Source organism: Coregonus clupeaformis, unplaced genomic scaffold (assembly GCF_020615455.1).
Source record: "Coregonus clupeaformis isolate EN_2021a unplaced genomic scaffold, ASM2061545v1 scaf0188, whole genome shotgun sequence".
Lineage (NCBI taxonomy): Eukaryota > Metazoa > Chordata > Actinopteri > Salmoniformes > Salmonidae > Coregonus > Coregonus clupeaformis.
Genome location: NW_025533643.1, coordinates 409,659 through 435,000, shown reverse-complemented (window position 1 = coordinate 435,000; position 25,342 = coordinate 409,659). Strand labels below are relative to the sequence as shown.

Here is a 25,342-nt window from a genome sequence, read left to right as displayed (position 1 = left end):
CAATACAAATAGCCCTCTTATCATAAACCCCCTCTGTAGCTCAGCTGGTAGAGCACGGCGCTTGTAACGCCAGGGTAGTGGGTTCGATCCCCGGGACCACCCATACACAAAAATGTATGCACGCATGACTAAGTCGCTTTGGATAAAAGCGTCTGCTAAATGGCATATTAATATTAATTTAATATTAATAAACAACACTCATTATAAAAGAGAGTTGAGTGACGACTGTTTGCTCATTGCTGTTGCTCTAAGATGGCAACTCAGCCCATGTGCCCCATTGAATCTCAACAAGGTAACAGTCGGTGGTGGTATTTGAATAACGTTTATTGAAAAAGTATTTTTTTCAACAAACAAACAAAGACTCGCAACTACAGAGGACAAACATAAGTACAAGGTGGGTGTTTCATCATATTTTTTTGTTTTTTAAGTATTGACCTCGGGTGAATCGATGTAGTCGGAGCTAGATTCCACAAAGCCTGGTCTCGGTTCCGCGCCGTTGGGGAAGTTCATCAGAAACTTCCTTGACCGAGGTAAAATGTGTTTTATATTGGATATTTGGTGGATATTCGGTTTGCTCTTGTCAATAGTTATTGAACCAAGCATGCCATGACTATGAAGATGGTATATTCTGAATCAGGGGTGGATGGACAAAAATCCACAAAAATAAATAAATACGAAATTTCAAGAACAAAAAAACATTTTTTGTCCATCCTCCCCCGATGCGCTTTGTTTAAGTAAATATCCAATATATATTTTATTTCTTTACCTCTGTCCAAGAGTTCGGTTCACATTGTAGGATTTTTAATGAATTTATTTGCAAATTATGGTGGAAAATAAGTATTTGGTCAATAACAAAAGTTTCTCAATACTTTGTTATATACCCTTTGTTGGCAATGACACAGGTCAAACGTTTTCTGTAAGTCTACACAAGGTTTTCACACACTGTTGCTGGTATTTTGGCCCATTCCTCCATGCAGATCTCCTCTAGAGCAGTGATGTTTTGGGGCTGTTGCTGGGCAACACAGACTTTCAACTCCCTCCAAATAATTTATATGGGGTTGAGATCTGGAGACTGGCTAGGCCACTCCAGGACCTTGAAATGCTTCTTACGAAGCCACTCCTTCGTTGCCCGGGCGGTGTGTTTGGGATCATTGTCATGCTGAAAGATCCAGCCACGTTTCATCTTCAATGCCCTTGCTGATGGAAGGAGGTTTTCACTCAAAATCTCACGATACATGGCCCCATTCATTCTTTCCTTTACACGGATCAGTCGTCCTGGTCCCTTTGCAGAAAAACAGCCCCAAAGCATGATGTTTCCACCCCCATGCTTCACAGTAGGTATGTTGTTCTTTGGATGCAACTCAGCATTCTTTGTCCTCCAAACACGACGAGTTGAATTTTTACCAAAAAGTTCTATTTTGGTTTCATCTGACCATATGACATTCTCCCAATCCTCTTCTGGATCATCCAAATGCACTCTAGCAAACTTCAGACGGGCCTGGACATGTACTGGCTTAAGCAGGGGGACACGTCTGGCACCTGGCGGCGTAGTGTGTTACTGATGGTAGGCTTTGTTACTTTGGTCCCAGCTCTCTGCAGGTCATTCACTAGGTCTCCCCGTGTGGTTCTGGGATTTTTGCTCACCGTTCTTGTGATCATTTTGACCCCACAGGGTGAGATCTTCGAGGGAGATTATCAGTGGTCTTGTATGTCTTCCATTTCCTAATAATTGCTCCCACAGTTAATTTCTTCAAACCAAGCTGCTTACCTATTGCAGATTCAGTCTTCCCAGCCTGGTGCAGGTCTACAATTTTGTTTCTGGTGTCCTTTGACAGCTCTTTGGTCTTGGCCATAGTGGAGTTTGGAGTGTGACTGTTTGAGGTTGTGGACAGGTGTCTTTTATACTGATAACAAGTTCAAACAGGTGCCATTAATACAGGTAACAAGTGGAGGACAAATACTTATTTTCCACCATAATTTGCAAATAAATTCATTAAAAATCCTACAATGTTATTTTCTGGACTTGTTTTTCTCATTTTGTCTGTCATAGTTGACGTGTACCTATGATGAAAATTACAGGCCTCTCTCATCTTTTTAAGTGGGAGAACTTGCACAATTGGTGACTGACTAAATACTTTTTTCCCCCACTGTAACAGTACCTAAGATGGGGAGAAGTCTGTCCATAATGAAGAGCTGCTCTACCTTCTTAACAGCACTATCAACAAGGCAGGTCCTACAGGCTCTAGTTTTGTTGTACCTGGACTACTGTTCAGTCGCGTGGTCAGGTGCCACAAAGAGGGACTTAGGAAAATTACAATTGGCTCAGAACAGAACAAAATTAATAATATGCATGTCAATCTCTCCTGGATCAAAGTGGAGGAGAGATTGACTTCATCACTACTTGTATTTGTAAGAGGTATTGACATGTTGAATGCACCGAGCTGTCTGTTTAAACGACTGGCACACAGCTCAGACACCCATGCATACCCCACAAGACATGCCACCAGAGGTCTCTTCACAGTCTCCAAGTCCAGAACAGACTATGGGAGGCTCACAGTACTACATAGAGCCATGACTACATGGAACTCTATTCCACATCAAGTAACTGATGCAAGCAGTAGAATCAGATTTAAAAACAGATACAAATACACCTTATGGACCAGTGGGGACTGTGAAGAGACACACACATACGCACTATACACACGTACACATGGATTTTGTGTTGTAGATATGTGGTAGTAGAGTAGAGGCCTGAGGGCACACACTTAATATGTTGGGAAAAAACAGCTCCTGTAATATTGGAAGCATCGCATTAGTGGAAACCAAGATTGTTCTCAAGGCAGACGTGGTTGTAGCTAGATATGTTCGAGTCGCGATGGGGACAATTTTAGCTAACCCTAACCCTTGTCCTAACCTTAATCCTCTCGGGTGGTGTCGGGGCACGAGGCCGGGAGGCGGCTCACGGCCTGTCGGCAGGGTGACCGTTCGGTGGCGGACTACTCCGTGGAGTTCCGGACCCGGGCTCGAGAGGCAGGATGGGAGGAGGCCACCCTGGGTGTCCTTTACGCGCAGGGGCTATCAGAGGGGATGAAGGACGAACTCTCCTCCAGGGAGCTGCCTGAGCGACTGGACGGCCTGGTTGTAGCTAGATATGTTCGAGTCGCGATGGGGACAATTTTAGCATTTTAGCTAACCCTTGTCCTAACCTTAATCTAATTATTTTAATCTGCCATGTTAATTCTCCTAACCTGCATAAGTTCTCCTAACCTGCTACAAAAAGTAACTTATGCTAGTCGAAAGTGGCAGACCCTGAGAACAGTCTTGGTGTCTGTTACAGGAGGGGGTCGCAGTTCCGGAGCCACCCACTAGGTGTCACCCTCCGACAACCTTAGGCACCTCCTCACTCACAGTCGGGACTAATCATCATCCTATTGGTGTCACCTGTGTCTACCTGTTCACCTGTGTCTCCCTGTTCACCTGTGTCTACCTGTTCACCTGTGTATTTATGCCCTCACTTCCCTGTGTTCCCTTGCTCAGTATTCTCTGCTAGTTTCTCTATGTCCAGCAGTACTACTCAGTGTCTGATCGGAGACCTATGTACAGGTACTTGAGAAGTCTTCTCCCTGTTTCGTTATTTGTTTCAGTCTTAGGTAGTATTTCGTATTTTGGCTGTCAGCCTGTTTTTGGAGACTTATTTGCTCCACCTTTCTTTTATCGTGTATAGTCCGGTGTTTTGCATCCTGGTTTTGGGACCACCAGTAAAGATCCTTGTTTCACCATCTCTGCCTGCTGCCTGCTGTCTATCCTGCACCGCACCTGGGTCACACCTCACACCAACCCTTACTGGGTTAGGTTAAACAAACTGCCCCCTATAGGCAGACTGCCATACAGGGGAGGGGAGGGGGGGGTTACTTACTTTAGGTCAGGGGTGTCAAACATACGGCCCCGATTCAATGCAGCCTGCTGGTGGTTGTAGTAAGGTCAATAAATAAACCTTGTTTGTCCTGATAACAATGACTAAACTATGTCCTGATAACAAATCAAATCAAATCAAATGTTATTTGTCACATGTTCTCAACTGGCTGGTTTCAACAACCTGGTTAAATAAAGGTGAAGTAAAAGAAAATATATATTAAAAATGCTCCGAATACAACAGGTGGAGACCTCACAGTGAAATGCTGACTGACAAGCCCTTAACCAACTATGCCGTTTTAAGAAAGAATACCAAAAAATTATAAAAAAGGTAATATGTACATGTAGGTAAAGTTATTAAAGTGACTATCCATCGATAATAAACAGAGAGTAGCAGCAGTGTAAAGGGGGGGGGTGGACAATGCAAATAGTCTGGGTACTGGATTAGATGTTCAGCAGTCTTATGGCTTGGGGGTAGAAGCTGTTAAGGAGCCTTTTGGACCTAGACTTGGCGCTCCGGTACCGCTTGCCGTGCGGTAGCAGAGAGAACAATCTATGACTAGGGTGGCTGGAGTCTTTGACCATTTTTAGGGCCTTCCTCTGACACCGCCTGGTTGGCAGGAAGCTTGGCCCCAGTGATGTACTGGGCCGTACGCACAATGCCTAAACTCTTGTCCAGCTTGCTAACAATCACCGAAATGAAAGCTAGACAGTCAGGAAGCGTAAAAGTTTCAAAAAACGATGGATAGAGGACTATTTGGGGACCTCTGTGAGTTTGACCCCTCGCCGCTTTAGGTCCAGTCCTATGGGTGGTCCTCTGTAGCTCAGCTGGTAGAGCACGGCGCTTGTAACGCCAAGGTAGTGGGTTCGATCCCCGGGACCACCCATACACAGAAAAAAAATGTATGCACGCATGACTGTAAGTCGCTTTGGATAAAAGCATCTGCTAAATGGCATATTCTTCTTCTTTTTTTATTTTTTTTGAGGGGGTAGATCAGATTAATATTGCAGATAGATTGTAACTTCCATCAATGTAATTGTCTGCATCACTTCCAATCCCCCTTATGTTTTTTTTTCTCACAAATATATATATATATATATACAGTGAGGGAAAAAAGTATTTGATCCCCTGCTGATTTTGTACGTTTGCCCACTGACAAAGAAATGATCAGTCTATAATGTTAATGGTAGGTTTATTTGAACAGTGAGACAGAATAACAACAAAAAAATCCAGAAAAACGCATGTAAATTTTTTTATAAATTGATTTGCATTTTAATGAGGGAAATAAGTATTTGACCCCCTCTCAATCAGAAAGATTTCTGGCTCCCAGGTGTCTTTTATACAGGTAACGAGCTGAGATTAGGAGCACACTCTTAAAGGGAGTGCTCCTAATCTCACCTTGTTACCTGTATAAAAGCACCTGTCCACAGAAGCAATCAATCAATCAGATTCCAAACTCTCCACCATGGCCAAGACCAAAGAGCTCTCCAAGGATGTCAGGGACAAGATTGTAGACCTACACAAGGCTGGAATGGGCTACAAGACCATCGCCAAGCAGCTTGGTGAGAAGGTGACAACAGTTGGTGCGATTATTCGCAAATGGAAGAAACACAAAATAACTGTCAATCTCCCTCGGCCTGGGGCTCCATGCAAGATCTCACCTCGTGGAGTTGCAATGATCATGAGAACGGTGAGGAATCAGCCCAGAACTACACGGGAGGATCTTGTCAATGATCTCAAGGCAGCTGGGACCATAGTCACCAAGAAAACAATTGGTAACACACTACGCCGTAAAGGACTGAAATCCTGCAGCGCCCGCAAAGTCCCCCTGCTCAAGAAAGCACATATACAGGCCCGTCTGAAGTTTGCCAATGAACATCTGAATGATTCAGAGGAGAACTGGGTGAAAGTGTTGTGGTCAGATGAGACCAAAATCGAGCTCTTTGGCATCAACTCAACTCGCCGTGTTTGGAGGAGGAGGAATGCTGCCTATGACCAAAAGAACACCATCCCCACCGTCAAACATGGAGGTGGAAGCATTATGATTTGGGGGTGTTTTTCTGCTAAGGGGACAGGACAATTTCACCGCATCAAAGGGACGATGGACAGGGCCATGTACCGTCAAATCTTGGGTGAGAACCTCCTTCCCTCAGCCAGGGCATTGAAAATGGGTCGTGGATGGGTATTCCAGCATGACAATAACCCAAAACACACAGCCAAGGCAACAAAGGAGTGGCTCAAGAAGAAGCACATTAAGGTCCTGGAGTGGCCTAGCCAGTCTCCAGACCTTAATCCCATAGAAAATCTGTGGAGGGAGCTGAAGGTTCGAGTTGCCAAACGTCAGCCTCGAAACCTTAACGACTTGGAGAAGATCTGCAAAGAGGAGTGGGACAAAATGTGGGTGTGTTCTTACCTTAGGTCCAGTCCCTGGTTCTGCCAGATATTCTCCATGATCTTAATAATCTGCAGAGTCAGCATGTCCTGACGAAGATCTACACGCACACAAACACAGTTCAGAGGATGTTTTAGGGAATGTCAAACACAGTTCAGAGGATGTTTTAGGGAGTGTCAAACAGTTCAGAGGATGTTTTAGAGAATGTCAAACACAGTTCAGAGGATGTTTTAGGGAATGTCAAACAGTTCAGAGGATGTTTTAGGGAGTGTCAAACACAGTTCAGAGGATGTTTTAGGGAATGTCAAACACAGTTCAGAGGATGTTTTAGAGAGTATCAAACACAGTTCAGAGGATGTTTTAGGGAGTGTCAAACACCGTTCAGAGGATGTTTTAGGGAGTGTCAAACACAGTTCAGAGGATGTTTTAGGGAGTGTCAAACACAGTTCAGAGGATGTTTTAGGGAGTGTCAAACACCGTTCAGAGGATGTTTTAGGGAGTGTCAAACACAGTTCAGAGGATGTTTTAGGGAGTGTCAAACACAGTTCAGAGGATGTTTTAGAGAATGTCAAACACAGTTCAGAGGATGTTTTAGGGAGTGTCAAACACAGTTCAGAGGATGTTTTAGGGAATGTCAAACACAGTTCAGAGGATGTTTTAGGGAATGTCAAACACAGTTCAGAGGATGTTTTAGAGAATGTCAAACACAGTTCAGAGGATGTTTTAGGGAGTGTCAAACACAGTTCAGAGGATGTTTTAGGGAATGTCAAACACAGTTCAGAGGATGTTTTAGGGAGTGTCAAACAGTTCAGAGGATGTTTTAGAGAATGTCAAACACAGTTCAGAGGATGTTTTAGGGAATGTCAAACAGTTCAGAGGATGTTTTAGGGAGTGTCAAACACAGTTCAGAGGATGTTTTAAGGAATGTCAAACACAGTTCAGAGGATGTTTTAGAGAGTATCAAACACAGTTCAGAGGATGTTTTAGGGAGTGTCAAACACCGTTCAGAGGATGTTTTAGGGAGTGTCAAACACAGTTCAGAGGATGTTTTAGGGAGTGTCAAACACAGTTCAGAGGATGTTTTAGAGAATGTCAAACACAGTTCAGAGGATGTTTTAGGGAGTGTCAAACACAGTTCAGAGGATGTTTTAGGGAATGTCAAACACAGTTCAGAGGATGTTTTAGGGAATGTCAAACACAGTTCAGAGGATGTTTTAGAGAATGTCAAACACAGTTCAGAGGATGTTTTAGGGAGTGTCAAACACAGTTCAGAGGATGTTTTAGGGAATGTCAAACACAGTTCAGAGGATGTTTTAGGGAATGTCAAACACAGTTCAGATGATGTTTTAGGGAATGTCAAACACAGTTCAGAGGATGTTTTAGGGAATGTCAAACACAGTTCAGAGGATGTTTTAGGGAATGTCAAACACAGTTCAGAGGATGTTTTAGGGAGTGTCAAACACAGTTCAGATGATATTTTAGGGAGTGTCAAACACAGTTCAGAGGATGTTTTAGGGAGTGTCAAACACAGTTCAGAGGATGTTTTAGGGAGTATCAAACACAGTACAGAGGATGTTTTAGGGAGTGTCAAACACAGTTCAGATGATGTTTTAGGGAGTGTCAAACAGTTCAGAGGATGTTTTAGGGAATGTCAAACACAGTTCAGAGGATGTTTTAGGGAATGTCAAACACAGTTCAGAGGATGTTTTAGGGAGTGTCAAACACAGTTCAGAGGATGTTTTAGGGAATGTCAAACACAGTTCAGAGGATGTTTTAGGGAATGTCAAACACAGTTCAGAGGATGTTTTAGGGAATGTCAAACACAGTTCAGAGGATGTTTTAGAGAATGTCAAACACAGTTCAGAGGATGTTTTAGGGAGTGTCAAACACAGTTCAGAGGATGTTTTAGGGAATGTCAAACACAGTTCAGAGGATGTTTTAGGGAATGTCAAACACAGTTCAGAGGATGTTTTAGGGAGTGTCAAACACAGTTCAGAGGATGTTTTAGGGAATGTCAAACACAGTTCAGATGATGTTTTAGGGGTGTCAAACACAGTTCAGAGGATGTTTTAGAGAATGTCAAACACAGTTCAGAGGATGTTTTAGGGAGTGTCAAACACAGTTCAGAGGATGTTTTAGGGAATGTCAAACACAGTTCAGAGGATGTTTTAGGGAATGTCAAACACAGTTCAGAGGATGTTTTAGGGAATGTCAAACACAGTTCAGAGGATGTTTTAGGGAATGTCAAACACAGTTCAGAGGATGTTTTAGGGAATGTCAAACACAGTTCAGAGGATGTTTTAGGGAGTGTCAAACACAGTTCAGAGGATATTTTAGGGAGTGTCAAACACAGTTCAGAGGATGTTTTAGGGAATGTCAAACACAGTTCAGAGGATGTTTTAGGGAATGTCAAACACAGTTCAGATGATGTTTTAGAGAATGTCAAACACAGTTCAGAGGATGTTTTAGAGAATGTCAAACACAGTTCAGAGGATGTTTTAGGGAATGTCAAACAGTTCAGAGGATGTTTTAGGGAGTGTCAAACACAGTTCAGAGGATGTTTTAGGGAATGTCAAACACAGTTCAGAGGATGTTTTAGAGAGTATCAAACACAGTTCAGAGGATGTTTTAGGGAGTGTCAAACACCGTTCAGAGGATGTTTTAGGGAGTGTCAAACACAGTTCAGAGGATGTTTTAGGGAGTGTCAAACACAGTTCAGAGGATGTTTTAGGGAGTGTCAAACACCGTTCAGAGGATGTTTTAGGGAGTGTCAAACACAGTTCAGAGGATGTTTTAGGGAGTGTCAAACACAGTTCAGAGGATGTTTTAGAGAATGTCAAACACAGTTCAGAGGATGTTTTAGGGAGTGTCAAACACAGTTCAGAGGATGTTTTAGGGAATGTCAAACACAGTTCAGAGGATGTTTTAGGGAATGTCAAACACAGTTCAGAGGATGTTTTAGAGAATGTCAAACACAGTTCAGAGGATGTTTTAGGGAGTGTCAAACACAGTTCAGAGGATGTTTTAGGGAATGTCAAACACAGTTCAGAGGATGTTTTAGGGAATGTCAAACACAGTTCAGATGATGTTTTAGGGAATGTCAAACACAGTTCAGAGGATGTTTTAGGGAATGTCAAACACAGTTCAGAGGATGTTTTAGGGAATGTCAAACACAGTTCAGAGGATGTTTTAGGGAGTGTCAAACACAGTTCAGATGATATTTTAGGGAGTGTCAAACACAGTTCAGAGGATGTTTTAGGGAGTGTCAAACACAGTTCAGAGGATGTTTTAGGGAGTATCAAACACCGTTCAGAGGATGTTTTAGGGAGTGTCAAACACAGTTCAGAGGATGTTTTAGGGAGTGTCAAACACAGTTCAGAGGATGTTTTAGAGAATGTCAAACACAGTTCAGAGGATGTTTTAGGGAGTGTCAAACACAGTACAGAGGATGTTTTAGGGAGTGTCAAACACAGTTCAGATGATGTTTTAGGGAGTGTCAAACAGTTCAGAGGATGTTTTAGGGAATGTCAAACACAGTTCAGAGGATGTTTTAGGGGAATGTCAAACACAGTTCAGAGGATGTTTTAGGAGTGTCAAACACAGTTCAGAGGATGTTTTAGGGAATGTCAAACACAGTTCAGAGGATGTTTTAGGGAATGTCAAACACAGTTCAGAGGATGTTTTAGGGAATGTCAAACACAGTTCAGAGGATGTTTTAGAGAATGTCAAACACAGTTCAGAGGATGTTTTAGGGAGTGTCAAACACAGTTCAGAGGATGTTTTAGGGAATGTCAAACACAGTTCAGAGGATGTTTTAGGGAGTGTCAAACACAGTTCAGAGGATGTTTTAGGGAATGTCAAACACAGTTCAGATGATGTTTTAGGGGGTGTCAAACACAGTTCAGAGGATGTTTTAGAGAATGTCAAACACAGTTCAGAGGATGTTTTAGGGAGTGTCAAACACAGTTCAGAGGATGTTTTAGGGAATGTCAAACACAGTTCAGAGGATGTTTTAGGGAATGTCAAACACAGTTCAGAGGATGTTTTAGGGAATGTCAAACACAGTTCAGAGGATGTTTTAGGGAATGTCAAACACAGTTCAGAGGATGTTTTAGGGAATGTCAAACACAGTTCAGAGGATGTTTTAGGGAGTGTCAAACACAGTTCAGAGGATATTTTAGGGAGTGTCAAACACAGTTCAGAGGATGTTTTAGGGAATGTCAAACACAGTTCAGAGGATGTTTTAGGGAATGTCAAACACAGTTCAGATGATGTTTTAGAGAATGTCAAACACAGTTCAGAGGATGTTTTAGAGAATGTCAAACACAGTTCAGATGATGTTTTAGGGAGTGTCAAACACAGTTCAGAGGATGTTTTAGGGAATGTCAAACACAGTTCAGAGGATGTTTTAGGGAATGTCAAACACAGTTCAGAGGATGTTTTAGGGAGTGTCAAACACAGTTCAGAGGATGTTTTAGGGAGTGTCAAACACAGTTCAGAGGATGTTTTAGGGAGTGTCAAACACAGTTCAGAGGATGTTTTAGGGAGTGTCAAACACAGTTCAGAGGATGTTTTAGAGAGTGTCAAACACAGTTCAGAGGATGTTTTAGAGAGTGTCAAACACAGTTCAGAGGATGTTTTAGAGAATGTCAAACACAGTTCAGAGGATGTTTTAGGGAGTGTCAAACACAGTTCAGAGGATGTTTTAGGGAGTGTCAAACACAGTTCAGAGGATGTTTTAGAGAATGTCAAACACAGTTCAGAGGATGTTTTAGAGAATGTCAAACACAGTTCAGAGGATGTTTTAGAGAGTATCAAACACAGTTCAGAGGATGTTTTAGAGAATGTCAAACACAGTTCAGAGGATGTTTTAGGGAGTGTCAAACACAGTTCAGAGGATGTTTTAGGGAGTGTCAAACACAGTTCAGAGGATGTTTTAGGGAGTGTCAAACACGTTCAGAGGATGTTTTAGAGAATGTCAAACACAGTTCAGAGGATGTTTTAGAGAATGTCAAACACAGTTCAGAGGATGTTTTAGAGAGTATCAAACACAGTTCAGAGGATGTTTTAGAGAATGTCAAACACAGTTCAGAGGATGTTTTAGGGAGTGTCAAACACAGTTCAGAGGATGTTTTAGGGAGTGTCAAACACAGTTCAGAGGATGTTTTAGGGAGTGTCAAACACAGTTCAGAGGATATTTTAGGGAGTGTCAAACACCGTTCAGAGGATGTTTTAGGGAGTGTCAAACACAGTTCAGAGGATGTTTTAGGGAATGTCAAACACAGTTCTGAGGATGTTTTAGAGAATGTCAAACACAGTTCAGAGGATGTTTTAGGGAGTGTCAAACAGTTCAGAGGATGTTTTAGGGAGTGTCAAACACCGTTCAGAGGATGTTTTAGGGAGTGTCAAACACAGTTCAGAGGATGTTTTAGGGAATGTCAAACACAGTTCAGAGGATGTTTTAGAGAGTGTCAAACACAGTTCAGAGGATGTTTTAGGGAGTGTCAAACACCGTTCAGAGGATGTTTTAGGGAGTGTCAAATACAGTTCAGAGGATGTTTTAGGGAGTGTCAAACACAGTTCAGAGGATGTTTTAGAGAGTGTCAAACACAGTTCAGAGGATGTTTTAGGGAGTGTCAAACACAGTTCAGAGGATGTTTTAGAGAATGTCAAACACAGTTCAGAGGATGTTTTAGAGAATGTCAAACACAGTTCAGAGGATGTTTTAGAGAGTATCAAACACAGTTCAGAGGATGTTTTAGAGAATGTCAAACACAGTTCAGAGGATGTTTTAGGGAGTGTCAAACACAGTTCAGAGGATGTTTTAGGGAGTGTCAAACACAGTTCAGAGGATGTTTTAGGGAGTGTCAAACAGTTCAGAGGATGTTTTAGAGAATGTCAAACACAGTTCAGAGGCTGTTTTAGAGAATGTCAAACACAGTTCAGAGGATATTTTAGGGAGTGTCAAACACCGTTCAGAGGATGTTTTAGGGAGTGTCAAACACAGTTCAGAGGATGTTTTAGGGAATGTCAAACACAGTTCTGAGGATGTTTTAGAGAATGTCAAACACAGTTCAGAGGATGTTTTAGGGAGTGTCAAACAGTTCAGAGGATGTTTTAGGGAGTGTCAAACACCGTTCAGAGGATGTTTTAGGGAGTGTCAAACACAGTTCAGAGGATGTTTTAGGGAATGTCAAACACAGTTCAGAGGATGTTTTAGAGAGTGTCAAACACAGTTCAGAGGATGTTTTAGGGAGTGTCAAACACCGTTCAGAGGATGTTTTAGGGAGTGTCAAACACAGTTCAGAGGATGTTTTAGGGAGTGTCAAACACAGTTCAGAGGATGTTTTAGAGAATGTCAAACACAGTTCAGAGGATGTTTTAGGGAGTGTCAAACACAGTTCAGAGGATGTTTTAGGGAATGTCAAACACAGTTCAGAGGATGTTTTAGGGAATGTCAAACACAGTTCAGAGGATGTTTTAGAGAATGTCAAACACAGTTCAGAGGATGTTTTAGGGAGTGTCAAACACAGTTCAGAGGATGTTTTAGGGAATGTCAAACACAGTTCAGAGGATGTTTTAGGGAGTGTCAAACAGTTCAGAGGATGTTTTAGAGAATGTCAAACACAGTTCAGAGGATGTTTTAGGGAATGTCAAACAGTTCAGAGGATGTTTTAGGGAGTGTCAAACACAGTTCAGAGGATGTTTTAGGGAATGTCAAACACAGTTCAGAGGATGTTTTAGAGAGTGTCAAACACAGTTCAGAGGATGTTTTAGGGAGTGTCAAACACCGTTCAGAGGATGTTTTAGGGAGTGTCAAACACAGTTCAGAGGATGTTTTAGGGAGTGTCAAACACAGTTCAGAGGATGTTTTAGAGAGTGTCAAACACAGTTCAGAGGATGTTTTAGGGAGTGTCAAACACAGTTCAGAGGATGTTTTAGAGAATGTCAAACACAGTTCAGAGGATGTTTTAGAGAATGTCAAACACAGTTCAGAGGATGTTTTAGAGAGTATCAAACACAGTTCAGAGGATGTTTTAGAGAATGTCAAACACAGTTCAGAGGATGTTTTAGGGAGTGTCAAAAACAGTTCAGAGGATGTTTTAGGGAGTGTCAAACACAGTTCAGAGGATGTTTTAGGGAGTGTCAAACAGTTCAGAGGATGTTTTAGAGAATGTCAAACACAGTTCAGAGGCTGTTTTAGAGAATGTCAAACACAGTTCAGAGGATATTTTAGGGAGTGTCAAACACCGTTCAGAGGATGTTTTAGGGAGTGTCAAACACAGTTCAGAGGATGTTTTAGGGAATGTCAAACACAGTTCTGAGGATGTTTTAGAGAATGTCAAACACAGTTCAGAGGATGTTTTAGGGAGTGTCAAACAGTTCAGAGGATGTTTTAGGGAGTGTCAAACACCGTTCAGAGGATGTTTTAGGGAGTGTCAAACACAGTTCAGAGGATGTTTTAGGGAATGTCAAACACAGTTCAGAGGATGTTTTAGAGAGTGTCAAACACAGTTCAGAGGATGTTTTAGGGAGTGTCAAACACCGTTCAGAGGATGTTTTAGGGAGTGTCAAACACAGTTCAGAGGATGTTTTAGGGAGTGTCAAACACAGTTCAGAGGATGTTTTAGAGAATGTCAAACACAGTTCAGAGGATGTTTTAGGGAGTGTCAAACACAGTTCAGAGGATGTTTTAGGGAATGTCAAACACAGTTCAGAGGATGTTTTAGGGAATGTCAAACACAGTTCAGAGGATGTTTTAGAGAATGTCAAACACAGTTCAGAGGATGTTTTAGGGAATGTCAAACACAGTTCAGAGGATGTTTTAGAGAATGTCAAACACAGTTCAGAGGATGTTTTAGGGAGTGTCAAACACAGTTCAGAGGATGTTTTAGGGAATGTCAAACACAGTTCAGAGGATGTTTTAGGGAGTGTCAAACACAGTTCAGAGGATGTTTTAGAGAATGTCAAACACAGTTCAGAGGATGTTTTAGGAATGTCAAACACAGTTCAGAGGATGTTTTAGGGAGTGTCAAACACAGTTCAGAGGATGTTTTAGGGAATGTCAAACACAGTTCAGAGGATGTTTTAGAGAGTATCAAACACAGTTCAGAGGATGTTTTAGGGAGTGTCAAACACCGTTCAGAGGATGTTTTAGGGAGTGTCAAACACAGTTCAGAGGATGTTTTAGGGAGTGTCAAACACAGTTCAGAGGATGTTTTAGGGAGTGTCAAACACCGTTCAGAGGATGTTTTAGGGAGTGTCAAACACAGTTCAGAGGATGTTTTAGGGAGTGTCAAACACAGTTCAGAGGATGTTTTAGAGAATGTCAAACACAGTTCAGAGGATGTTTTAGGGAGTGTCAAACACAGTTCAGAGGATGTTTTAGGGAATGTCAAACACAGTTCAGAGGATGTTTTAGGGAATGTCAAACACAGTTCAGAGGATGTTTTAGAGAATGTCAAACACAGTTCAGAGGATGTTTTAGGGAGTGTCAAACACAGTTCAGAGGATGTTTTAGGGAATGTCAAACACAGTTCAGAGGATGTTTTAGGGAATGTCAAACACAGTTCAGATGATGTTTTAGGGAATGTCAAACACAGTTCAGAGGATGTTTTAGGGAATGTCAAACACAGTTCAGAGGATGTTTTAGGGAATGTCAAACACAGTTCAGAGGATGTTTTAGGGAGTGTCAAACACAGTTCAGATGATATTTTAGGGAGTGTCAAACACAGTTCAGAGGATGTTTTAGGGAGTGTCAAACACAGTTCAGAGGATGTTTTAGGGAGTATCAAACACAGTACAGAGGATGTTTTAGGGAGTGTCAAACACAGTTCAGATGATGTTTTAGGGAGTGTCAAACAGTTCAGAGGATGTTTTAGGGAATGTCAAACACAGTTCAGAGGATGTTTTAGGGAATGTCAAACACAGTTCAGAGGATGTTTTAGGGAGTGTCAAACACAGTTCAGAGGATGTTTTAGGGAATGTCAAACACAGTTCAGAGGATGTTTTAGGGAATGTCAAACACAGTTCAGAGGATGTTTTAGGGAATGTCAAACACAGTTCAGAGGATGTTTTAGAGAATGTCAAACACAGTTCAGAGGATGTTTTAGGGAGTGTCAAACACAGTTCAGAGGATGTTTTAGGGAATGTCAAACACAGTTCAGAGGATGTTTTAGGGAATGTCAAACACAGTTCAGAGGATGTTTTAGGGAGTGTCAAACACAGTTCAGAGGATGTTTTAGGGAATGTCAAACACAGTTCAGATGATGTTTTAGGGGGTGTCAAACACAGTTCAGAGGATGTTTTAGAGAATGTCAAACACAGTTCAGAGGATGTTTTAGGGAGTGTCAAACACAGTTCAGAGGATGTTTTAGGGAATGTCAAACACAGTTCAGAGGATGTTTTAGGGAATGTCAAACACAGTTCAGAGGATGTTTTAGGGAATGTCAAACACAGTTCAGAGGATGTTTTAGGGAATGTCAAACACAGTTCAGAGGATGTTTTAGGGAGTGTCAAACACAGTTCAGAGGATATTTTAGGGAGTGTCAAACACAGTTCAGAGGATGTTTTAGGGAGTGTCAAACACAGTTCAGAGGATGTTTTAGGGAATGTCAAACACAGTTCAGAGGATGTTTTAGGGAATGTCAAACACAGTTCAGATGATGTTTTAGAGAATGTCAAACACAGTTCAGAGGATGTTTTAGAGAATGTCAAACACAGTTCAGAGGATGTTTTAGGGAATGTCAAACACAGTTCAGAGGATGTTTTAGGAGTGTCAAACACAGTTCAGAGGATGTTTTAGGGAATGTCAAACACAGTTCAGAGGATGTTTTAGAGAGTATCAAACACAGTTCAGAGGATGTTTTAGGGAGTGTCAAACACCGTTCAGAGGATGTTTTAGGGAGTGTCAAACACAGTTCAGAGGATGTTTTAGGGAGTGTCAAACACAGTTCAGAGGATGTTTTAGAGAGTGTCAAACACAGTTCAGAGGATGTTTTAGGGAGTGTCAAACACAGTTCAGAGGATGTTTTAGAGAATGTCAAACACAGTTCAGAGGATGTTTTAGAGAATGTCAAACACAGTTCAGAGGATGTTTTAGGGAGTGTCAAACACAGTTCAGAGGATGTTTTAGGGAATGTCAAACACAGTTCAGAGGATGTTTTAGGGAGTGTCAAACACAGTTCAGAGGATGTTTTAGAGAATGTCAAACACAGTTCAGAGGATGTTTTAGGGAGTGTCAAACACAGTTCAGAGGATGTTTTAGGGAGTGTCAAACACAGTTCAGAGGATGTTTTAGGGAGTGTCAAACACAGTTCAGAGGATGTTTTAGGGAATGTCAAACACAGTTCAGAGGATGTTTTAGGGAATGTCAAACACAGTTCAGAGGATGTTTTAGGGAGTGTCAAACACAGTTCAGATGATATTTTAGGGAGTGTCAAACACAGTTCAGAGGATGTTTTAGGGAGTGTCAAACACAGTTCAGAGGATGTTTTAGGGAGTGTCAAACACCGTTCAGAGGATGTTTTAGGGAGTGTCAAACACAGTTCAGAGGATGTTTTAGGGAGTGTCAAACACAGTTCAGAGGATGTTTTAGAGAATGTCAAACACAGTTCAGAGGATGTTTTAGGGAGTGTCAAACACAGTACAGAGGATGTTTTAGGGAGTGTCAAACACAGTTCAGAGGATGTTTTAGGGAGTGTCAAACAAGTTCAGAGGATGTTTTAGAGAATGTCAAACACAGTTCAGAGGATGTTTTAGAGAATGTCAAACACAGTTCAGAGGATGTTTTAGGGAGTGTCAAACACAGTTCAGAGGATGTTTTAGGGAATGTCAAACACAGTTCAGAGGATGTTTTAGGGAATGTCAAACACAGTTCAGAGGATGTTTTAGGGAATGTCAAACACAGTTCAGAGGATGTTTTAGAGAATGTCAAACACAGTTCAGAGGATGTTTTAGGGAGTGTCAAACACAGTTCAGAGGATGTTTTAGGGAATGTCAAACACAGTTCAGAGGATGTTTTAGAGAATGTCAAACACAGTTCAGAGGATGTTTTAGGGAGTGTCAAACACAGTTCAGAGGATGTTTTAGGGAGTGTCAAACACAGTTCAGATGATGTTTTAGGGAGTGTCAAACACAGTTCAGAGGATGTTTTAGAGAATGTCAAACACAGTTCAGAGGATGTTTTAGGGAGTGTCAAACACAGTTCAGAGGATGTTTTAGGGAATGTCAAACACAGTTCAGAGGATGTTTTAGGGAATGTCAAACACAGTTCAGAGGATGTTTTAGAGAGTGTCAAACACAGTTCAGAGGATGTTTTAGGGAATGTCAAACACAGTTCAGAGGATGTTTTAGGGAATGTCAAACACAGTTCAGAGGATGTTTTAGGGAATGTCAAACACAGTTCAGAGGATGTTTTAGGGAGTGTCAAACACAGTTCAGAGGATGTTTTAGGGAATGTCAAACACAGTTCAGAGGATGTTTTAGGGAATGTCAAACACAGTTCAGATGATGTTTTAGGGAATGTCAAACACAGTTCAGAGGATGTTTTAGGGAATGTCAAACACAGTTCAGAGGATGTTTTAGGGAGTGTCAAACACAGTTCAGAGGATGTTTTAGGGAGTGTCAAACACAGTTCAGAGGATGTTTTAGGGAGTGTCAAACACAGTTCAGAGGATGTTTTAGGGAATGTCAAACACAGTTCAGAGGATGTTTTAGGGAATGTCAAACACAGTTCAGAGGATGTTTTAGAGAGTGTCAAACACAGTTCAGAGGATGTTTTAGGGAGTGTCAAACACAGTTCAGAGGATGTTTTAGGGAGTGTCAAACACAGTTCAGAGGATGTTTTAGGGAGTGTCAAACACAGTTCAGAGGATGTTTTAGGGAATGTCAAACACAGTTCAGAGGATGTTTTAGAGAATGTCAAACACAGTTCAGAGGATGTTTTAGGGAATGTCAAACACAGTTCAGAGGATGTTTTAGGGAATGTCAAACACAGTTCAGAGGATGTTTTAGGGAATGTCAAACACAGTTCAGAGGATGTTTTAGGGAATGTCAAACACAGTTCAGAGGATGTTTTAGAGAATGTCAAACACAGTTCAGAGGATGTTTTAGGGAGTGTCAAACACCGTTCAGAGGATGTTTTAGGGAGTGTCAAACACAGTTCAGAGGATGTTTTAGGGAGTGTCAAACACAGTTCAGAGGATGTTTTAGGGAGTGTCAAACACAGTTCAGAGGATGTTTTAGGGAGTGTCAAACACAGTTCAGAGGATGTTTTAGGAATGTCAAACACAGTTCAGAGGATGTTTTAGGGAGTGTCAAACACAGTTCAGAGGATGTTTTAGGGAGTGTCAAACACAGTTCAGAGGATGTTTTAGGGAATGTCAAACACAGTTCAGAGGATGTTTTAGGGAGTGTCAAACACAGTTCAGAGGATGTTTTAGGGAATGTCAAACACAGTTCAGAGGATGTTTTAGGGAGTGTCAAACACAGTTCAGAGGATGTTTTAGGGAATGTCAAACACAGTTCAGAGGATGTTTTAGGGAATGTCAAACACAGTTCAGAGGATGTTTTAGGGAATGTCAAACACAGTTCAGAGGATGTTTTAGGGAGTGTCAAACACAGTTCAGAGGATGTTTTAGGGAGTGTCAAACACAGTTCAGAGGATGTTTTAGGGAGTGTCAAACACAGTTCAGAGGATGTTTTAGGGAGTGTCAAACACAGTTCAGAGGATGTTTTAGGGAATGTCAAACACAGTTCAGAGGATGTTTTAGGGAATGTCAAACACAGTTCAGAGGATGTTTTAGGGAGTGTCAAACACAGTTCAGAGGATGTTTTAGGGAGTGTCAAACACAGTTCAGAGGATGTTTTAGGGAGTGTCAAACACAGTTCAGAGGATGTTTTAGGGAGTGTCAAACACAGTTCAGAGGATGTTTTAGGGAGTGTCAAACACAGTTCAGAGGATGTTTTAGGGAGTGTCAAACACAGTTCAGAGGATGTTTTAGGGAGTGTCAAACACAGTTCAGAGGATGTTTTAGGGAGTGTCAAACACAGTTCAGAGGATGTTTTAGGGAGTGTCAAACACAGTTCAGAGGATGTTTTAGGGAATGTCAAACACAGTTCAGAGGATGTTTTAGGGAGTGTCAAACACAGTTCAGAGGATGTTTTAGAGAATGTCAAACACAGTTCAGAGGATGTTTTAGGGAGTGTCAAACACAGTTCAGAGGATGTTTTAGGGAGTGTCAAACACAGTTCAGAGGATGTTTTAGGAATGTCAAACACAGTTCAGAGGATGTTTTAGGGAGTGTCAAACACAGTTCAGAGGATGTTTTAGGGAATGTCAAACACAGTTCAGAGGATGTTTTAGGGAGTGTCAAACACAGTTCAGAGGATGTTTTAGGGAGTGTCAAACACAGTTCAGAGGATGTTTTAGGGAATGTCAAACACAGTTCAGAGGATGTTTTAGGGAATGTCAAACACAGTTCAGAGGATGTTTTAGGGAGTGTCAAACACAGTTCAGAGGATGTTTTAGGGAATGTCAAACACAGTTCAGAGGATGTTTTAGGGAGTGTCAAACACAGTTCAGAGGATGTTTTAGGGAGTGTCAAACACAGTTCAGAGGATGTTTTAGGGAATGTCAAACACAGTTCAGAGGATGTTTTAGGGAATGTCAAACACAGTTCAGAGGATGTTTTAGGGAATGTCAAACACAGTTCAGAGGATGTTTTAGGGAGTGTCAAACACAGTTCAGAGGATGTTTTAGGGAGTGTCAAACACAGTTCAGAGGATGTTTTAGGGAATGTCAAACACAGTTCAGAGGATGTTTTAGGGAGTGTCAAACACAGTTCAGATGATGTTTTAGGGAGTGTCAAACACAGTTCAGAGGATGTTTTAGGGAATGTCAAACACAGTTCAGAGGATGTTTTAGGGAGTGTCAAACACAGTTCAGAGGATGTTTTAGGGAATGTCAAACACAGTTCAGAGGATGTTTTAGGGAGTGTCAAACACAGTTCAGAGGATGTTTTAGGGAATGTCAAACACAGTTCAGAGGATGTTTTAGGGAATGTCAAACACAGTTCAGAGGATGTTTTAGGGAATGTCAAACACAGTTCAGATGATGTTTTAGGGAGTGTCAAACACAGTTCAGAGGATGTTTTAGGGAGTGTCAAACACAGTTCAGAGGATGTTTTAGGGAGTGTCAAACACAGTTCAGAGGATGTTTTAGGGAGTGTCAAACACAGTTCAGAGGATGTTTTAGGAATGTCAAACACAGTTCAGAGGATGTTTTAGGGAATGTCAAACACAGTTCAGAGGATGTTTTAGGGAATGTCAAACACAGTTCAGAGGATGTTTTAGAGAATGTCAAACACAGTTCAGAGGATGTTTTAGGGAATGTCAAACACAGTTCAGAGGATGTTTTAGGGAATGTCAAACACAGTTCAGAGGATGTTTTAGGGAATGTCAAACACAGTTCAGAGGATGTTTTAGGGAGTGTCAAACACAGTTCAGAGGATGTTTTAGGGAATGTCAAACACAGTTCAGAGGATGTTTTAGGGAGTGTCAAACACAGTTCAGAGGATGTTTTAGGGAATGTCAAACACAGTTCAGAGGATGTTTTAGGGAGTGTCAAACACAGTTCAGAGGATGTTTTAGGGAATGTCAAACACAGTTCAGAGGATGTTTTAGGGAATGTCAAACACAGTTCAGAGGATGTTTTAGGGAATGTCAAACACAGTTCAGAGGATGTTTTAGGGAATGTCAAACACAGTTCAGAGGATGTTTTAGGGAATGTCAAACACAGTTCAGAGGATGTTTTAGGGAGTGTCAAACACAGTTCAGAGGATATTTTAGGGAGTGTCAAACACAGTTCAGAGGATGTTTTAGGGAATGTCAAACACAGTTCAGAGGATGTTTTAGGGAGTGTCAAACACAGTTCAGATGATGTTTTAGAGAATGTCAAACACAGTTCAGAGGATGTTTTAGAGAATGTCAAACACAGTTCAGATGATGTTTTAGGGAGTGTCAAACACAGTTCAGAGGATGTTTTAGGGAGTGTCAAACACAGTTCAGAGGATGTTTTAGGGAATGTCAAACACAGTTCAGAGGATGTTTTAGGGAGTGTCAAACACAGTTCAGAGGATGTTTTAGGGAGTGTCAAACACAGTTCAGAGGATGTTTTAGGGAGTGTCAAATACAGTTCAGAGGATGTTTTAGGGAGTGTCAAACACAGTTCAGAGGATGTTTTAGAGAGTGTCAAACACAGTTCAGAGGATGTTTTAGAGAATGTCAAACACAGTTCAGAGGATGTTTTAGAGAGTGTCAAACACAGTTCAGAGGATGTTTTAGGGAGTGTCAAACACAGTTCAGAGGATGTTTTAGGGAGTGTCAAACAGTTCAGAGGATGTTTTAGAGAATGTCAAACACAGTTCAGAGGATGGTTTAGAGAATGTCAAACACAGTTCAGAGGATGTTTTAGAGAATGTCAAACACAGTTCAGAGGATGTTTTAGGGAGTGTCAAACACAGTTCAGAGGATGTTTTAGGGAGTGTCAAACAGTTCAGAGGATGTTTTAGGGAGTATCAAACACAGTACAGAGGATGTTTTAGGGAGTGTCAAACACAGTTCAGATGATGTTTTAGGGAGTGTCAAACAGTTCAGAGGATGTTTTAGGGAATGTCAAACACAGTTCAGAGGATGTTTTAGGGAATGTCAAACACAGTTCAGAGGATGTTTTAGGGAGTGTCAAACACAGTTCAGAGGATGTTTTAGGGAATGTCAAACACAGTTCAGAGGATGTTTTAGGGAGTGTCAAACACAGTTCAGAGGATGTTTTAGGGAATGTCAAACACAGTTCAGATGATGTTTTAGGGGGTGTCAAACACAGTTCAGATGATGTTTTAGGGGGTGTCAAACACAGTTCAGAGGATGTTTTAGAGAATGTCAAACACAGTTCAGAGGATGTTTTAGGGAGTGTCAAACACAGTTCAGAGGATGTTTTAGGGAATGTCAAACACAGTTCAGAGGATGTTTTAGGGAGTGTCAAACACAGTTCAGAGGATGTTTTAGGGAATGTCAAACACAGTTCAGAGGATGTTTTAGGGAATGTCAAACACAGTTCAGAGGATGTTTTAGGGAGTGTCAAACACAGTTCAGAGGATGTTTTAGGGAGTGTCAAACACAGTTCAGAGGATGTTTTAGGGAGTGTCAAACACAGTTCAGAGGATGTTTTAGGGAGTGTCAAACACAGTTCAGATGATGTTTTAGGGAGTGTCAAACACAGTTCAGATGATGTTTTAGGGAGTGTCAAACACAGTTCAGAGGATGTTTTAGGGAATGTCAAACACAGTTCAGAGGATGTTTTAGGGAGTGTCAAACACAGTTCAGAGGATGTTTTAGGGAGTGTCAAACACAGTTCAGAGGATGTTTTAGGGAGTGTCAAACACAGTTCAGAGGATGTTTTAGGGAATGTCAAACACAGTTCAGAGGATGTTTTAGAGAGTGTCAAACACAGTTCAGAGGATGTTTTAGGGAGTGTCAAACACAGTTCAGAGGATGTTTTAGGGAATGTCAAACACAGTTCAGAGGATGTTTTAGGGAATGTCAAACACAGTTCAGAGGATGTTTTAGGGAGTGTCAAACACAGTTCAGAGGATGTTTTAGGGAGTGTCAAACACAGTTCAGATGATGTTTTAGGGAGTGTCAAACACAGTTCAGAGGATGTTTTAGAGAATGTCAAACACAGTTCAGAGGATGTTTTAGGGAGTGTCAAACACAGTTCAGAGGATGTTTTAGGGAATGTCAAACACAGTTCAGAGGATGTTTTAGGGAATGTCAAACACAGTTCAGAGGATGTTTTAGGGAATGTCAAACACAGTTCAGAGGATGTTTTAGGGAATGTCAAACACAGTTCAGAGGATGTTTTAGGGAATGTCAAACACAGTTCAGAGGATGTTTTAGGGAGTGTCAAACACAGTTCAGAGGATGTTTTAGGGAGTGTCAAACACAGTTCAGAGGATGTTTTAGGGAATGTCAAACACAGTTCAGAGGATGTTTTAGGGAATGTCAAACACAGTTCAGATTATGTTTTAGAGAATGTCAAACACAGTTCAGAGGATGTTTTAGAGAATGTCAAACACAGTTCAGAGGATGTTTTAGGGAATGTCAAACAGTTCAGAGGATGTTTTAGGGGAGTGTCAAACACAGTTCAGAGGATGTTTTAGGGAATGTCAAACACAGTTCAGAGGATGTTTTAGAGAGTGTCAAACACAGTTCAGAGGATGTTTTAGGGAGTGTCAAACACCGTTCAGAGGATGTTTTAGGGAGTGTCAAACACAGTTCAGAGGATGTTTTAGGGAGTGTCAAACACAGTTCAGAGGATGTTTTAGGGAGTGTCAAACACCGTTCAGAGGATGTTTTAGGGAGTGTCAAACACAGTTCAGAGGATGTTTTAGGGAATGTCAAACACAGTTCAGAGGATGTTTTAGAGAATGTCAAACACAGTTCAGAGGATGTTTTAGGGAGTGTCAAACACAGTTCAGAGGATGTTTTAGGGAATGTCAAACACAGTTCAGAGGATGTTTTAGGGAATGTCAAACACAGTTCAGAGGATGTTTTAGAGAATGTCAAACACAGTTCAGAGGATGTTTTAGGGAGTGTCAAACACAGTTCAGAGGATGTTTTAGGGAATGTCAAACACAGTTCAGAGGATGTTTTAGGGAATGTCAAACACAGTTCAGAGGATGTTTTAGGGAATGTCAAACACAGTTCAGAGGATGTTTTAGGGAATGTCAAACACAGTTCAGAGGATGTTTTAGGGAGTGTCAAACACAGTTCAGATGATATTTTAGGGAGTGTCAAACACAGTTCAGAGGATGTTTTAGGGAGTGTCAAACACAGTTCAGAGGATGTTTTAGGGAGTATCAAACACACGTTCAGAGGATGTTTTAGGGAGTGTCAAACACAGTTCAGAGGATGTTTTAGGGAGTGTCAAACACAGTTCAGAGGATGTTTTAGAGAATGTCAAACACAGTTCAGAGGATGTTTTAGGGAGTGTCAAACACAGTACAGAGGATGTTTTAGGGAGTGTCAAACACAGTTCAGATGATGTTTTAGGGAGTGTCAAACAGTTCAGAGGATGTTTTAGGGAATGTCAAACACAGTTCAGAGGATGTTTTAGGGAATGTCAAACACAGTTCAGAGGATGTTTTAGGGAGTGTCAAACACAGTTCAGAGGATGTTTTAGGGAATGTCAAACACAGTTCAGAGGATGTTTTAGGGAATGTCAAACACAGTTCAGAGGATGTTTTAGGGAATGTCAAACACAGTTCAGAGGATGTTTTAGAGAATGTCAAACACAGTTCAGAGGATGTTTTAGGGAGTGTCAAACACAGTTCAGAGGATGTTTTAGGGAATGTCAAACACAGTTCAGAGGATGTTTTAGGGAATGTCAAACACAGTTCAGAGGATGTTTTAGGGAGTGTCAAACACAGTTCAGAGGATGTTTTAGGGAATGTCAAACACAGTTCAGATGATGTTTTAGGGGGTGTCAAACACAGTTCAGAGGATGTTTTAGAGAATGTCAAACACAGTTCAGAGGATGTTTTAGGGAGTGTCAAACACAGTTCAGAGGATGTTTTAGGGAATGTCAAACACAGTTCAGAGGATGTTTTAGGGAATGTCAAACACAGTTCAGAGGATGTTTTAGGGAATGTCAAACACAGTTCAGAGGATGTTTTAGGGAATGTCAAACACAGTTCAGAGGATGTTTTAGGGAATGTCAAACACAGTTCAGAGGATGTTTTAGGGAGTGTCAAACACAGTTCAGAGGATATTTTAGGGAGTGTCAAACACAGTTCAGAGGATGTTTTAGGGAATGTCAAACACAGTTCAGAGGATGTTTTAGGGAATGTCAAACACAGTTCAGATGATGTTTTAGAGAATGTCAAACACAGTTCAGAGGATGTTTTAGAGAATGTCAAACACAGTTCAGATGATGTTTTAGGGAGTGTCAAACACAGTTCAGAGGATGTTTTAGGGAA

General features: G+C 41.3%; 1 protein-coding gene across 1 annotated transcript in view; it reads right to left on the bottom strand.

Moving 5' to 3' along the window:
- Positions 1-25,342, bottom strand: part of zgc:158659 (uncharacterized protein LOC791141 homolog) — a 166,174-nt gene that overhangs the window by 8,406 nt on the left and 132,426 nt on the right. The window contains exon 20 of the mRNA XM_045214037.1: positions 6,327-6,405. Within this exon, the coding sequence (XP_045069972.1) occupies positions 6,327-6,405 (79 nt within the window). The remainder of the gene's footprint in view (positions 1-6,326; positions 6,406-25,342) is intronic.